The 16,630-nt window shown below is 43.5% G+C and overlaps 1 protein-coding gene across 1 annotated transcript in view; it reads right to left on the bottom strand.

The window, feature by feature from the left end:
* snx25 (sorting nexin 25) overlaps window positions 1-16,630 on the bottom strand; it is a gene marked incomplete at its 5' end in the record, with an annotated part of 45,086 nt that overhangs the window by 24,266 nt on the left and 4,190 nt on the right. The window contains 5 exons of the mRNA XM_080746530.1: window positions 47-240; window positions 1,872-1,942; window positions 3,879-4,065; window positions 8,101-8,273; window positions 10,155-10,371. Of these exons, the coding sequence (XP_080602656.1) occupies window positions 47-240; window positions 1,872-1,942; window positions 3,879-4,065; window positions 8,101-8,273; window positions 10,155-10,371 (842 nt within the window). The remainder of the gene's footprint in view (window positions 1-46; window positions 241-1,871; window positions 1,943-3,878; window positions 4,066-8,100; window positions 8,274-10,154; window positions 10,372-16,630) is intronic.

The raw sequence follows: 16,630 nt of genomic DNA, 5'->3' as shown, positions 1-16,630 counted from the left end.
ATAATTGTGACAGCCCTACTCTTGGCCCCCCCTCCTCTGTTCTTACCCTCTGGCTCTGCGGGCCCTCTCCGTCCTCCGTGGCCCCCTCCTCGGTGGTGTGGTCGTAGTTGGGCCCCCCCAGCAGGCGGATCCTCTTCTCGCACTGCTTCTTGGCCACGGTCAGCTGGTTGATGTAGCGCTTCATGTCTCTGGCGCGCAGCAGGTCCGCCTTCATGGCTGACGACTCCTTGCCTTTGCGCTCTGCACGGGGACGGACGGGAAGAGAGACACAAGCGTCACACCAAATTCTGGGCCCTGGTACAAGGATTCACTGCGGGGCCCCCCATGAATGTTAACTATTGAAAAATAGCAGATCTACAAGCTCGCAGCGCGGCACCGAGTGCCGCGCTGCGAGCTTGTATATCGGCTATTTTTGAAAAATCGTGAAAATGGGTGCAAGAAACCTATGTTTTCATGTCAGTGGTGCTCAGACCTTTTCATGTGAACGACCCCCAAGATGATATGTATTTGACCACGGACCCCCATCTCAAAATATTTAGTTCCAGGGACCCCCCCCCCCCAGAAGCAAAATTTACAAATTTTCGCTTAAAAATACATTATATCCAAAGATTTGCACACATTTTTCACGTCTTTTCAAAAATAGCAGATCTACAAGCTCGCAGCGCGGCACTCGGTGCCGCGCTGTGAGCTTGTATATCTGCTATTTTTCAATAGCTAAAGTATAACATAATTCAAGGCCCCTCCACCTTGGGCCCTAGTAACTCAGTCCCACTTTCCCCCCCAGTGTGACGCCCCTGGACACAAGGAGACACGGTTCATGTTTGTTTTTTGTTTTTTTACACCAACGCTAGGCCTGTCACAGTTATTACATAATTGTTTAATCGCAATTATTTGACATGATCGGTGATTGCAATTATTTGACATTATCGCAATTATTTTATCATAATCGTCAATCGCTTTCCATGTTGACATTTCTTTCAAAAATGTCTACAAGTTCACCATGCATGCGATGCGACTAGATAGGCTATTTCCACTCAATGTTCTTTTTAAAGTATAATAAGAGAAAGACTCTTAACCCCTAATTGCTCACACACACTCCTTGTGGACAGCGAATCAGCTGGGTTGGGCTGAAAATACTGAATTTCCCTTGCGGGAGGAAATAGGTATCTATCTATTACCAGTAAGACTCCCTAATCGGGAGATAAGCGACCGTTGGTCGCTTATCTCCATAAATAGAGCAAAAATGTGTTTTTCCAAAATCTTCCTGATCCATGTTGTTGACATGAGTGTAGACATACTGTGTAGTGATTTTCGTGATTTTAGGGCAAAATCTGAATCGGCCTCATGGTGGCGCTAGAGGGCCATGTGAGAAATGAGGGGTGGGGTCTCCTCGCCGCCAAGGCGGACGAATAGGTACCGGCCCCGGCTCTCCCGGTCGCTCCTAGCCCGAGTTACGGCATTTTATGTGAGCTGCAGTGGCAGGGGGTCCTCCACTGGGGGCGCCACCACTTTTGCATCCGTTCTGGAGCACCAGGAGTGGGTGGTCCCCGGGAATGCCCCGTGAGCAGCCCCGTTGGGGTGGTCATTTGGTCATTTTTGCACATTTGGTAATTTTTTACACCTGGGGGTCCCCCAGGGACCTGGGGGTCCGCGAAACTCCGGGGGTCCTTGGAGGTTGTAGTTTGGCAGGCAAGGAGTGTGTGTGCAAAATCTGGCATGGATCGGGGCAACGGTTGCAGAGATATGAGCAGGGCAAAAGTGTGACGTGTGACGTGTGACAGAGGGAGTGACGGAGTGACGGAGGGACAGCCGGTGGAGGTTTGGATAGTGTGCAAGTAACTGCGACCTACGGTCGCAACAATTATTATTACCTTTCTGCTTCTTCAGTGCAGGCAGACTGCTGATGGTGGTGGCATGGATGATCTCTACTACTATCTGATACCTAGAGAGAGAGAGGGAGGGGGGGGGGGGGGGGAGTGAGAGAGATAGAGAGATATTTGTTATGTTTAAATGGTTGATGGTTTATCAGCCACATGATATATTTTAGCAAGCATTTAATTGTATTTGTTTATTCCAGGTCTGTTTACTCTGTACACTCTGAGTTATGGAAGTGTCCTTGAAATAAATACAAAAGTTAGAAAACCACAGGAATAGGTGAACACAGTTAAGGCCACACCGCCACACATGGCAGCATGACCAACACAATCACGTCAGAAACGCTCGTTATTTCACCGAAACGGGGGGAAAAAAGATGACAGTCCCCTGGCCTGCTCCAAATTTAGAAGCGGTCTATCGCCATGGAGGCCGTGTCTGTTCCCATGGAAACCCCACAGCAGTGAATGGAGCCCTGCTGTAGTAGTGAGAGTGTGTGTGTATAATAGGGGTGCAGGAAAAAATCGATACGAACTCGAATCGCGTCTCTAACATGTTAAGATTCAGAATCGATTCTTATTTTCCAAAAATCTATTTTTTATGATATTTTTTGTATTATTTTTTTATTCAGATTTTTTATTGGATATTATGTTGTGTTTGTAAGTTAAAAGAATATGTGCAAGCATGAATACATCTGACATGTTGTCTTGGATTTACCTTTGTGTGTTTACATTATTGCAATTATATGCAATAAGTAAGTACAATTACAAAAGCTATGTAAATGTACTCTGCTTTCATGCCAGCAGACTGGAGTAGATCCTGATATCCTAGGAATTGAATAGAGAATCGTTTTGAATCGAGAATAGTTTTTAACACTTCTACTTCCTTTTAATTTGAAGGGATGCTTGGTGCCTTGGTGCCGCGCCGCTTCCCCCGTAGGCCGCTGCTATTATTTTGAAGGGCCGTATGGGGGTTCTTTTAGTTTTTTTGGATTATCACTTGACGGCAACGTTTACGTCATCTAGTCACATGACAGTGTGGGCCCAGAAAAGAAACATGGCTGTGCCCTGCCGAGTGTATTTTCTACTGTAAACAGGCAACCCTTTGGATCAAAATGTCTCTTTTTGAGTAAATGAAGTCTCTTTATGGGCCTCTCAATGGATTTACTATGGCGGAGCTTCACTTCGCGTGCACGCCCAACGTGCGTTGTAAACAAATCGCGGACATTACCAATGCGGGCGGGACCGGAGCGACGTACTGTAAGTAATTATACTTTTACTGTAAATACAGTAAGATTGACAGTCCTCACCGTCAACGGCGCCATGATTTTAACCCTTTAAATGCCGGTGAGGATCGTCAACGGCAGCAGAACTGTTAAATTGGAAAACAATCGTTTCTGAATCGAATCGTTGGATTAAAAAGAATCCCCAAAGATTTGCAGCCCTAGTGTATAAATTATTACAGACATAGATAGACAGATACTGAGACATGGAAAGACAGATACATACATCGCGTAGCCAGACAACTATTCCACAATCTCCGAATGCTATATATAGAGTCTGGAACTACAGCTCCTGAACGGTGAGTAATGGAAGATGGCATTTCCGTTCAAGAAAATATATTTTAAAATGTAATTTCTGCTAAGCAGCAAGCTAAATATGCTTAGATGATTTTTATTTATATTAGGATAAATGTGCGAGATGATGTTAAAAACGAAACGGAAGTGGAGGGGAGGAGGGTTCACTTCCGCTTTAACCGGATACTCAGACTGTATGACAGGAGCATGTCTGGCCACGTGAGACTAAGCACATACAGACAACTGTGATAATGATCTTGCATTGCATTTGTTTATATCTTAAACTGAATATCCAAATTAAAATGTGTGCGTCTGTGTTAACTTATCTTTGTGTGAGGCGCAGGCGCACACGCGTGTGCACGCGCCCATGTGCGTGCGTGTGTGGTGTACCCAAGTTGTTTAACAAAGTCTATGCTCTATGGTGGTGTACCTGAGTTGTTTAAGGAAGTCTACGTCGGCGGAGGTGGAGATGAGCTTGATGAAGTCCTCGTAGGAGGCAGCGTAGGTGTAGGCCTTCTTCTGCTGCTCCGCCTGCTGCTCCCGCTGCTCCAGCTGGGACAGCAGCATGGTGTTGATGGAGTCTGGATCACTGAGCACCTCCACCAGGGGCTTCAACACTGGAGGAGCATAGAGAGGTTTATATTACTGTACTACTGAGGACCTCCACCAGGGGCTTCAACACTGGAGAGAGAAGAGGTTTATATTACTGTACTACTGAGGACCTCCACCAGGGGCTTCAACACTGGAGAGAGAAGAGGTTGATATTACTATACTACTGAGGACCTCCACCTGGGGCTTCAACACTGGAGAGAGAAGAGGTTTATATTACTATACTACTGAGGACCTCCACCAGGGGCTTCAACACTGGAGAGAGAAGAGGTTTATATTACTATACTACTGAGGACCTCCACCAGGGGCTTCAACACTAGAGGAATAGGAATAGAGAGGTTTATATTATAGGGATGGGACGATAATCATTATTATCGTTTATCGTGATAAAGAAAAACACTCACAATAATCGTATCCTGACTTTATCGTGAAATTGTCCCCCGTCATGCACTGGGATCAATTCACCTTTTTTTTGCCGAGCTGCATATGGTAACACTTTAAACCCGTTGGTAAAACCGACCTGTAAAGAACATACTTTTTTCCCCACTCTCCCAAATCTCTTTGCCAAAAAATTGCCGATCTACAAGCTCACCCATGAACTTGTAGATCGTTCTTTTTTTATTGTAGTAACCGGATAACAGCGTCTGCTAAATGCCGATATTGTATATTATAAATGTACATACATAGTGAGTAGGACCACTATATTGACAAGAGATTTGAATGAAGGCAATGTGTACTCTGCCCAAATGAAAAGATTTCTTGCACACACAAAGAGGGGACCCCGGTTGGCAAACTTTACATCATGGGTAGAATATCAAAGTAATGGAAATAAAGGTTGACAAACAGCCAAAGCCATGTAGGCTGGGTGCTGGACTAAAAGTAGTATACAGTAAATAAGAAAAAGAGTCTGCACACCAAATTTGCTGCACCCAGTTTAGAGTTTACTCGGGTAACGTTTCGAGCCTGACGGCTCTTCCTCAGACCTGAGCTCGAAGCGTTACATGAGTAAACTCTAAACTGGGAGCAGCAAATTTGGTGTGCGGACTGTTTTTCTTATTTACAGAATATCAAAGTTATCCACAAGTTTCCTATGTTCCATGAGCCTTTGCATGAAAGGTGGGCAGCACTACCTGTCCTCTTAGCCGTTTCAAATGATTGGTTGTTACTACTGTGTCACCTGAATCTCTGCATTGAGATTACTTGGTGCTTTGTTAAGTGATTTGAATCAGCTGTGTAGAGGAAGTGAAGCTCACATTTTCCCCAGTAAGCTTGTTGGGAATCTTGTGGATAGATTGCAACTTTAGCAGTTGGTGCAGTCCTTGTGACCGACCAAAACACTTTGACGCTTTGACGCTTTGACGTGGACCATCTGTGGTACAGTATGCGCCTGCCCCGAGCTGGGATCGAACCCACACGACCCAACGGCTCACGAGTAGGTTCCCTTTGGCTCTGGGGAGATGTTACACTTCATGCTGAGGCTGTGAGCCACTCTGTACGTATGCAGCAGGCCAGAAGAACCCTATGAGTCACCGAGTAATGTATTCATCATCATCCGTTTGTCATCCACAGATTGGACAGCCAAGAGTGTCGCCAGGACGCTTGTTGATTTACCAGGAGACACGCTCCACATCTGATTAATCCACAGCACATTCTAAGTGTGTACAAACATAGTGGGTTGCCAAGATGGGAGCCTGTTAAAGAGTTAGGGACAAGGGGCCCAGAGAGCCTCCCGCCACGCACCATGAGGCAGAATGACAACAAAAGGAGAAGGGCTGCACACGGTCTTAAATGCTCCCAAAATAATGTATTACCAGTAGGGATGCAAATTATCGATTAATTAATTAATTGATAGTTGATAACCTTATCGAAGCGGCATTCTTTAGGGCCAAATGGAAAATTCTCGTCCAAAACCGAAAATGAGTGCAGAAACACAATTGCCGTTAACGAGCGTCAACGAGCTTTAGCTGCACACAGACACACACACACCCCTCCCCTTTGCAGGGCTCAAATGGAGTCTCATTTCGCTCCAAAAGCCCTTTAATATGATGGAATATGATTAAAGATTACTGTGATTTTGTTAAGATCACATTTGATATCACACACATCATACCAGTAACTTTCACTAGGCAAAAAGGTAAAAAATAATAATGTATTTTAATCGATTAATTCCTTAACGACAATTACCGGTAATCGATTTTAGATGAATTGTTAACATCCCTAATTACCAGAGCGGTCAGAAAGAAAAAAAAAAACGTTTAAGACTCTTTAGCCTTTGTCAGGTATCCTCAGAATGACTGACAGACAGACAGATGAGGAGGAGGACAAAGCCTCTTTGTTCTCGGCTGAACATCTCATAATGCAAGATTATCACATTCTGCCGTCTGATCCCATCTAATGGAAAACATTATCCAATTACATCTAATGGAATTGCTTTATTGCATTGGATGATACAGCACTGCTATGCTGGAGAGTGGAGACCACCACACACACCTATACTGTATAACATCCTTGTACCTGTAGGGCAGTGGTTCTCAACCTGTGGGTTAGGACCCCCAGGGGGCTCCCCAAATTATTTTGGGGGGTCCCCAGATGATTAACTTAATGTGCAACATTGTTTTCTCACTCTACAGTAAACAAATCAACCTAAAGTTTAAGTGTACAGAGGGTATATGCACATTTCTAAAGTGACAATTTAATACCTCTAAAACGACTAATTAAACATTGGTCAAAATTGTCAAATATTAGAGGCAGATAGTTGCGAGGCGTTGTTAGCATGTAGATCGGCTATTATCACATGTTACACAAAATGTAATGCCTCAACTCTTAGCGCTCGTCAGGGTGTGGGGGGGCCCCAAGTTAAAATATGATTATTTTGGGGGTCGCGGCCTGAAAAGGTTGAGAACCACTGCTGTAGGGTACAAGGGCTGGGATCCGGAACGGGAGGAACCGGATCCAACATCGAGGAACCAGAACCATTTCCAGGAACTTTTTTTGTTTTGTTTAGTTTTTTGTTTTTTTTACACTGCCAGAGCTGGTAGGCCTATGTAGACTTCACAATGTCACATCTGCTATACAATTACAATACCAGTGGTTCTAAAACCAGCAAGGCCAAGTTCTTCTCAAGGCCCCGGCCCGTCCCGCGGCACCCACGGCGGACCGGAGCATCGCGGAGGGTTATAATTGATTTCAGCTGTTACAATTCCAAACATGCAAACATGACCCGCTTTAATTACTTCAGTCTATATTAGTAGCTTAATGACTAGTATAGTAGTATTAAAATGTTAGTCTTTTTACGTCCGATGTATTTGTATTTAAGTTCATAAAGTTAACAGAAGTATAACTAAATGTATTTGAAATTAAATCAAAATGTTACAAATCAGGATTCCAATTCAAAAGTAGCTAAAAATCGCTGATCTAGAGCTTGTAGATGGGCTATTTTTTGCTACTCTTACTGTAGATGAGAGGTTTTTGCTCGACAGTAACAATATGCAATGTGACCCACTGGAGTCTCTAACCTTTAGTGATGATGACTTCAGTCAGATAGTGACTCTCTAGTTGGTCTCTAACCTTTAGTGGTGATGACTTCAGTCAGATAGTGTCTCTCTAGTCTATAAGTCTAACCTTTAGTGGTGATGACTTCAGTCAGAGAGTGACTCTCTAGTTGGTCTCTAACCTTTAGTGGTGATGACTTCAGTCAGATAGTGTCTCTCTAGTCTATAAGTCTAACCTTTAGTGGTGATGACTTCAGTCAGAGAGTGACTCTCTAGTTGGTCTCTAACCTTTAGTGGTGATGACTTCAGTCAGATAGTGTCTCTCTAGTCTATAAGTCTAACCTTTAGTGGTGATGACTTCAGTCAGAGAGTGACTCTCTAGTTGGTCTCTAACCTTTAGTGGTGATGACTTCAGTCAGATAGTGTCTCTCTAGTCTATAAGTCTAACCTTTAGTGGTGATGACTTCAGTCAGAGAGTGACTCTCTAGTTGGTCTCTAACCTTTAGTGGTGATGACTTCAGTCAGAGAGTGACTCTCTAGTTGGTCTCTAACCTTTAGTGGTGATGACTTCGGTCAGACAGCAGCGCAGGGTGCGTGACTTGGCGTCCCTCTGCGGCAGCAGACACAGCAGCAGGAGGCGAGCCACGCAGCGCAGGAAGGCCAGCTCACAGTCTGGACTCACCAGGCAGGGATGGAGAGGGAAGGGCCTCGCACACTCCTCCGGCCTGACACCCAGAGAGGAGAGAGACAGAGAGAGAGAGAGAGAGAGAGAGAGAGAGAGAGAGAGAGAGTACTAATTTGGATAAATTAGGTTTAGGGGTCGGGTCACAGTTGGAGAGTTGTATACTAGTTGCATGCTTTAGGATTAGGGTTAAAGAGCTAGGTTTGGGTTGTGTCATTACACTATGCCAGGCGTTCCCAAACCTTTTTGTCTCAGGGCACCCCATGAATATTTTTTTAATCCGAGGCAGCCCTACATTATAATTTTCACTCCCAGCATCTTATATTTATAGCATATCGTCGTTGTCCAAAACCGTTCGTTTTGCATTTATAATCTATAAAATTTACTAAACTAGTGAAAACAACAGATCTACAAGCACACAACGGCTCGCATTGCGAGGCGTTGTGTGCTTGTAGATCTGTTGTTTTCACTAGTTTTGTGCGACAGTCTTGTATGATGAAGCAGGGCAAAAGACGTACACATTTGAAACTTGGAGATACAAGGTTTCTGCCCGACAGTGACGATATTTTAGTGACTATGTTGCGAGGAAAACGTTGAGATAATAGCCATTTTGGTTAGAACTGACTGAAAATAACTTTGTACTTCAAGTTTAAAATGATACTAAATATTTTTTCAAGTGTCCAATTAACTCATACCCTGCCAAAAAAGACGTTTCTATAATAAAAACGTCTTTTTAACTATGTACCAACCACATCTTTCAAACATGGCAGCCATGTTTGTTTACATTTGAAGAAACCATAAGGGCTGCCTTCTCCTGAATGCCTGAACGGATTTCCAAGCGGATTTTTTTGTTTGAAAGCTGTGAAAAGCATGCACATGCATAGTGCATGATCTGTGCACGAATGTGTGCACCAGCGTGCACACTATTTTTTTAACCCTCTGTTGGCGAAACGGCAATATAAGAGGTCCCACTTTAAATATGGCACCGACTGAGTTAAATTCCAAATATTATCAAATGATCTCGCGGCACCCCTGGACTGCCGTCGCGGCACCCCAGGGTGCCCCGTCACCCACTTTGAAAACCCCTGCACTATGCATTATATATCACCAAACCTGGTATTATTCTATTTTTAATTTCTTTTAAATGACCACTTCCTGTTGATTTTACCAATTGAAGATCCAGCTCTAAGCCTGGTTTTCTTCCTAATAAAAATAGCAAAATCAACAGGAAGTTGATTATTTTTCTTTCACTTTTTAGAATGTTTAATCTATATTGTCAGATTCAGCTTTGTTTGCATTCATTTATGGTCTCAAAGAGAGCCTTTTCACTGTACAATATGTCAAGGAGGAGCACTTTTTAAAATTATTTATCAACATCTAATCAATGGCGCAATTATGCTGGATTTCCTACATCAGGACATGGTAACTACACAACTCAAGGGGTGTAGTAAGGGGAACATAAGAAAATCTGCAAAGTAAATCGTTACCAAGAAATGTCTTCACCAATGCGTTTCTAAAGGTGTGGGGGGGAAACCTCATAAAAAACTGATTTGTGTTTGTGTCCCATTAACTTTACTATACAGGAAAAAAACACAACAAATACATATGCTTTAAGTAGCATGAGAGGGGACAAACTAGGATTTTTTCATGATGCTGAATCCATTGCAAGCATTTGTTTTGCACAAAAAACATTCCGTGGGCTACAAATGGCCCCTACAAAACGGTGAAAAGTGATGATTCATCACTAAACCATCGTTTTGTGGGTCCGTTTTTAGAGTATTGCATATCTGCTATTTTTCACTGGTTAAAGCATTCAATTCTAGGCCTAAATGGGTTAAAAGATTTAGTTAAAAAACATATAAAATGGCATTCATAAAGTTGCCAACCCTAATTGTATTTCACTTTAGTGTGTTTGCGTGCGTACCTGGCTGAGGCGGCCTTGAGGTCGGTGAAGTGCGTGTGCAGGATGCGGATGGTGTCGTAGCAGACCACGTTGACCAGGTCGATGTCCTGCAGACGTGACCTCAGCTGGGTCACCGCCTGCCACCAGTCGTGCACCAGCATGGAGTACAGCTGGCCCTCGTCACGACTCAGAGGGCCGTACCACGACAGGATGTAGTCTCTGTACGAGTAGTCAAACACTGCACACACACCAGAGAGACAGAGAGAGGGTCAGGATGTAGTCTCTGTACGAGTAGTCGAACACTGACACACACCAGAGAGACAGAGGGTCAGGTCAGATGTAGTCTTGCGTAGCCAGACAACTATTCCACAATCTCCGAATGCTATATAGAGTCTGGAACGACAGCTCCTGAGCGGCGAGTAATGGAAACTGGCATTTCCGTTCATGAAAATATATTTTAAAATGTCATTTCTGCTAAGCATCATTTATATTGGGATAAATGTGCACAATGTTAAAAACTAAACAGAAGTGGGGACGATCGAGGCTTCACTTCCACTTTAACCGGATACTCATCATAAGACCTCCGTCGCCCCAGACTGTATGACAGGAGCATTTGCAAATCGCGGGAGACAAGGTCAGATGTAATCTCTCAAGAGCAAGACTGTTTTTCCCTTTTCTTTGACGTTGGTTAGCCAGATTGGGTCACATGTGATCTGAACAGGCACATTTCATACAAATGTAAATTGAATTTAGTTGCTGTCGGGCAGAAACCTCCATATTTTAACTTTTTGTGTGCTTGATCATACTACACAGCGTCACACAAAAGCATAAAAAGTAGCAGATCTACACGCTCGAAATGTGGCGCGAAGCAACACGCTTTGAAAAAACTAAAGTAACAGTTTTTAACAGATGAGACTTCCACCCAACAGAGACAATATGCTTTATAATACATTTGATAATAATAAAATATGTAGAAACAGTTACACAAAGTACAGTATTCACGGCGCATTCCTAAGATAAGACAGTGTATGATCCCCTACCCCCACAAAGACTAACACGGGATGGAGTGAACGCGCTCATGCGCACGCACACATGCTCACACACACACACACAGACACACACAAAAGGCCTGAGGAACCAGTAATCAGGCAAGTTGTTACAGAGTGTAGGACCACATTAGGGACTACAGTAGGGCATTCACGAATAGTGATTTTTAGTATTCGAATTATTCTACCTCAAAGTATTCGAATAGTCGAATATTCGACAGGCCAAACTATCAAATATTAAGTAAGCAAGAGGCGAACATTGTGAAAATAGCCGATCTACATGCTCACAACGCCTTGCAACGCGAGGCGTTGTGAGCATGTAGATCTGCTATTTTCACAATATTTATCTGCGGAAACCGAGTCACATTAAATGTAATACCTACAATTCCAAGTGCTTGTCAGGGTGGGGGTCCCCAGTTCAAACATGTTTATTTTGGGGGTCACGGCCTAAAAAGGTTTGAGAACCCCTGGTGTAGAGCATTAACAAATTCATCCACCAGGGGCATTGACAACTCATTCTTATGACTTCCTATCTAGCCAAGCTTTAAACTATACATTTTTTAAAGAAAAAACAATAAACAATAAAAATAAGCGAATATTCGACTTCGGTGTACAACGTCGAATAGTGACTTTGATATTCGAATACTCAAATATTCGAATATTTGGTGAATGCCCTAGACTACAGTAGATGCAGATTTAGATGGTATAGTGTAGTAGATTGTACAGTGTAGAGTGTACAATCTTAAAGGGGGCAGTATGGACAGGCCTTTAAGTTAAGGCATACAGTAAGAGCTGGTGCTTAAGACAATCAAAATAGAGCACCAGTGTCTGATGATCTGAGGTCTGATTGGATTACACGTAGTGAGAAGGGGCTAGTCCCAGTTGTCCTACGCCCAGTTGTCCTACGTCCCAGTTGTCCTACTGTGTCCCAGTTGTCCTACTGTAGCCTGGCTGTATGGGCTAGTCGGCGAACAGACTGTAAAGCAAGCGATCTTCATCCCATTCATGCGTTTATCGTGCGCTTGTCCAGGCCTTACGGCCTGGGCATAAATATAACGATTGCATTCACCACGGCTTCGTAACTCGCGCGGCCGGCCCTGGCCAACTCTCCAAGGTCCGCTGGCCTTCGCGCCGCTTGCAATGTCGTGGACAATAATTACAGCAGTAGGATGGCGAATTTTCGGCGAGAGCTGTACACTACTTGAGTAGCTGTACGAATGCTGAGGTGGGGGTAGGCTACATGTAGCTACTGGCTACAGTAGGACAACTGGGACACAGTAGGACAACTGGGACGTAGGACAACTGGGCGTAGGACAACTGGGATTTTCCCGTGAGGGGCAACCCCATAAAGAGCTTTGTGAAACAATTAGTAGCACATTGAAATAATTTGTGGTCGTCCAACTATTAGCAGTAATGATGTGATCATCTTTTCTCATCCCAGTGAGACCTGGCAGTCCAGCCAAGAGGCATTACAGTAACCTGACCTGTTAGGAGAAGAATGCATGGAACAATCTTTCCACAGTTGTGTGATTTTCACAATTCTTATGCGCCACCACTGTACAACAAAGTATAATACAGGTTAAGTGGTTAATCTAATTAATGTAATCGATTATAAAAACCTTTTTTTGTGTAGATTTGTTGATATACAACACATTTTAAATATACATATATACCGGTACAACACATCTGAAATAAAGGAGAGAAAGATAGAGAGAGAGAGAGGGAGAGAGAGAGAGAGAGAAAGAGAGGGAAAGAGAGAGAAAGAAAGAAAGAAAGAAAGAAAGAAAGAAAGAAAGAAAGAAAGAAAGAAAGAGATATTCCTCTGACTGAGTGTCCATGCATTAAGACAGCAGTCATCATGAAAGATTAACTCTGCCGCAGCACACTCAAGGAATCTCTCGCCATCAAAGACCGTTAATGAAATATTCACACAGATACATTATGTAGTGCCACGGCAATTCAAAAGAAATGGCAGAGCATCACGTGCAATTCCGCACAGCGCTCTTCGCGAACAAGTTCAATAAGCATCAATGTCTAATGGAATGAGTCTGATGGTGCTCTGAGTGGGAGTGTGGAACCAAGAGCCTTGACATCACTATGACAAATAAACCCTTTAAGTCCCGGAACGCATTATTACGCATTTCTTACTTTAACCATCATTTTATGCTTCAACTCAGGGGACCCCTTAACCGCGAGAGATGAAACAGGGACCACCTCTGCATATTGTATGAATGCGTCATGCAGATTTCCATCGACTTGTTTGACGGCACTGTCATCAGTCTATGTTGGATTCGTGTTTCAGACATTTAGCCACTTAAATTGTCGATATGTAGTCAACTTGACCTTTCACTCTTTTACCTCTACATCAAACCTATTTGCTGAAAATAGCTGATCTACAAGCTTACAACGCCTCTGTAGATCAGCTATTTTTGGATAAAGTTCTCCTCAGAATAGGGATGCGAGGGTTCAAGTTGTTAAGTTAAAAGAATTATTCTATCACACAAGGATTTGGTGGCCCCCTTGTAGTAACTCTGAGGGCCCTATAGGACCCCCGGTTGAAGATCCTAGCTTTAACTATTTAGAGAATAGCAGATATACAAGCTAACAGCTTGTAAATCTGCTATTTTTCAATAGCTAAAGTATAAAATAATGGGTCGGATGACACTCTGAGTGGGAGTGTGGAACCAAGTGCCTTGACATCAAATGGATGACTGACAGATCAAGTCAATGGAGATGGGAGTTACATGGCGTGCAAGGTCACCCCCAAGCCCCCAGACACCAGGGGGAGGCCTGAAGCCAAATTGTCATGGTGGCCGTTTGAGGTACTGCAGCTTTTTAACGGTTGGGGCCAGAAACATGAACGCGCATCTAGGCTTCTTTGTATTGATAGCGCGTCCATGAACACAAACGATGACGCAAAACGCGTCACATAGGCCCCACTATGTCACATTTAATCGATGTGCGATTTAATCGCACATCGATATTTGACCTGAGAAGCATTTTTTTTTCAAGTAAAACTCATTTTGTTGTACGAGTGAATCAACTAGTACGTTTTTAAACCTGAATTTCGCATCCACTGGGCCAAGCAAAGCGCTCTGCATCGCTATGATCGATATGCCCGAAACTGAAGGTTCTGTGGTGCAAAACCTAAGTGCGATTAAAATGCGTTAATTTTTTTAATCGCGTTAATTTTCTGTAATTAATTAATCGCAATTAATCAGTTAAAGTCCCAGCCTTAGTTTTAACTATTAAAAAATAGCAACTATACAAGCTCACAGCGCGGCACCGAGTGCCGCGCTGCGAGCTTGTAGATCTGCTATTTTTGAAAAATCGTGAAAATTTGAATTTTGACCCGATTCTATAAGTGTCTTTTGAATCCCTCTAAGGTTTTTTGAAAACCCTGTTTCAATGTCAGCAATCTGGCCAGCCATCGTCAAAGAAAAGGTCCTTTTCACTTAACTGGAGCTCAATCAGTCTGTTCTTGAGAGACTACTATGTCAGTGGTTCTCAAACCTTTTCATGTGAAGGACCCCCAAAATGATATGTATTTGGTCACGGACCCCCATCTCAAAATATTTAGTTCCAGGGACCACCCAGAAGCAACTAACGTTCGCTTTAAAAATACATATACCGGTATTCAAAGATTTGCACACATTTTCACGACTTTTTCAAAAATAGCAGATCTACAAGCTCGCAGCGCGGCTGGGAGCTTGTATATCTGCTATTTTTCACTGGTTAAAGCATTCAATAATCCTAGGCCTAAATTTAAGTGGTTAAGTGGCAGAATGGAGTAGTAGCACAACGATGACTACTGATACAAAGATGATCTGGATTAACCTTTGACCCTGTGATGTCACAGAGACCTCTCACCTTACCTTACTCTACCGCCAGACCACTTATAATAAGCCTTTTCCAACACACACGCACACGCACACACACACACACACACACACACACACACACACACGCACACACACGCACCAGGGGTTGACACTAAGGTCTCAGAGGCACTTGCCCATCGGGCAAGTACAGGTCATGTTCTACTTGCCCAGAGGTCGTGCCCACTTGCCCGAAAATTAAATCGTCCATTATAAAATGATCGGTAAAGATTTTAATTACCGCTCAATTTAACAATAATTTATTTACTTTCTGGGCCTGTGCGATAAAAAATGTCACACCTCAATACCTCAAAATCCAAATACTTACATACTGTAGCTATGATTGAATATGTCTATGGTTTCACACAGTAGCCACAGTAAAAACAGCACATTATGGTAAATAGTGCTCTTATTTTACATTCCACAGACCAGAAGACAGATCGCACTGGCCACTGTGGCCATGTTCAGGTGTTTAGACAGATAACCCGTGTTGTGTTTATAGACGTTTGTGTCCCCTCTCAAATGAGCACTTGCCCAGTCGGGCAACCTGAAAGCAAACTTCACCTGCCCTGACGTTTTATTTACCTGCCGGGGGCAGGTGGGCAAGCCTTAGTGTCAATGCCTGCGCACGTACACGCACACGCACACACACACGCACAGTCTGTCTGTAGTGGAGCAATCATCAAGACATTACTGTCAGGTGACAGATGGCTTCAGGATTTTAGCCACAACGGTGTGTGTGCGTGCGTGTGTGTGTGTGTGTGTGTGTGTGCGTGCGTGTGTGCATAATCCACGCTGAGGGGGCGGGGTTAGAGGACAGGTCATAGAATGTTGAATAATGTAGCTCCGAAGTACCTCAGTAATAATTCAAAAAGGTCAGTGATGTTCACAAACATCAAAGGGGCCCCTGCCCCTTATCCATCTGTAAAAAAAAGAGCCCTCTCCAGACCATCAATGCAGTTTTCACTATGGTGAAAGAAACGCAAATGCCCCCTCTTTCCATGCCATACCTGAAGGCAGCATTCAAGAGAATTGCCATGTCCAAAGTCTCCAAACTCTCATGAACTTGAACGCAGCATCTTATGTTGAAAGAATTGCCTTCTCTGTGTAGAAATCCATGCTGTTACGCCACATCTCCAGTACTGACTTGAGTATGCTTAGTTCAGTGTTGTATCAAGTACTGAAAATAGCAGACCTCCAAGCAGACCCAGAAGATTTGTTGCTAAAACAGTGTGGCACGAAGTGACGTGCTATGAGCTTGTATCTATTTTTGGGAACTACTGGTCTGAAAGAATTTTACTATATAAATTGGCTAAAATCTAAAATGGCACGGATGCTGTCCTGTTTTTAATGGGTTAAGACAGGGGTCTTCAAAGGGGGTCCGGGACCCCTAGGGGGTCCTCAGAGTTACTACAGGGGGTCCTCCAAATCGTATAGTGATAGAAATGTTTTTTCTCCTTTTTTATATCAACCACTTTAACCCTAGTGTCCATATTCTGAGAACTTTAGCCAAAAATAGCAGCTCTACAAGCTCACGCTGCGAGGCGTTGTGAGCTTGTAGATCGGCTATTTT

This window comes from Nannobrachium achirus, assembly GCF_963921795.1.
Source record: "Nannobrachium achirus genome assembly, chromosome: 17".
Lineage (NCBI taxonomy): Eukaryota > Metazoa > Chordata > Actinopteri > Myctophiformes > Myctophidae > Nannobrachium > Nannobrachium achirus.
This window is presented reverse-complemented; position numbering and strand designations above follow the sequence as displayed.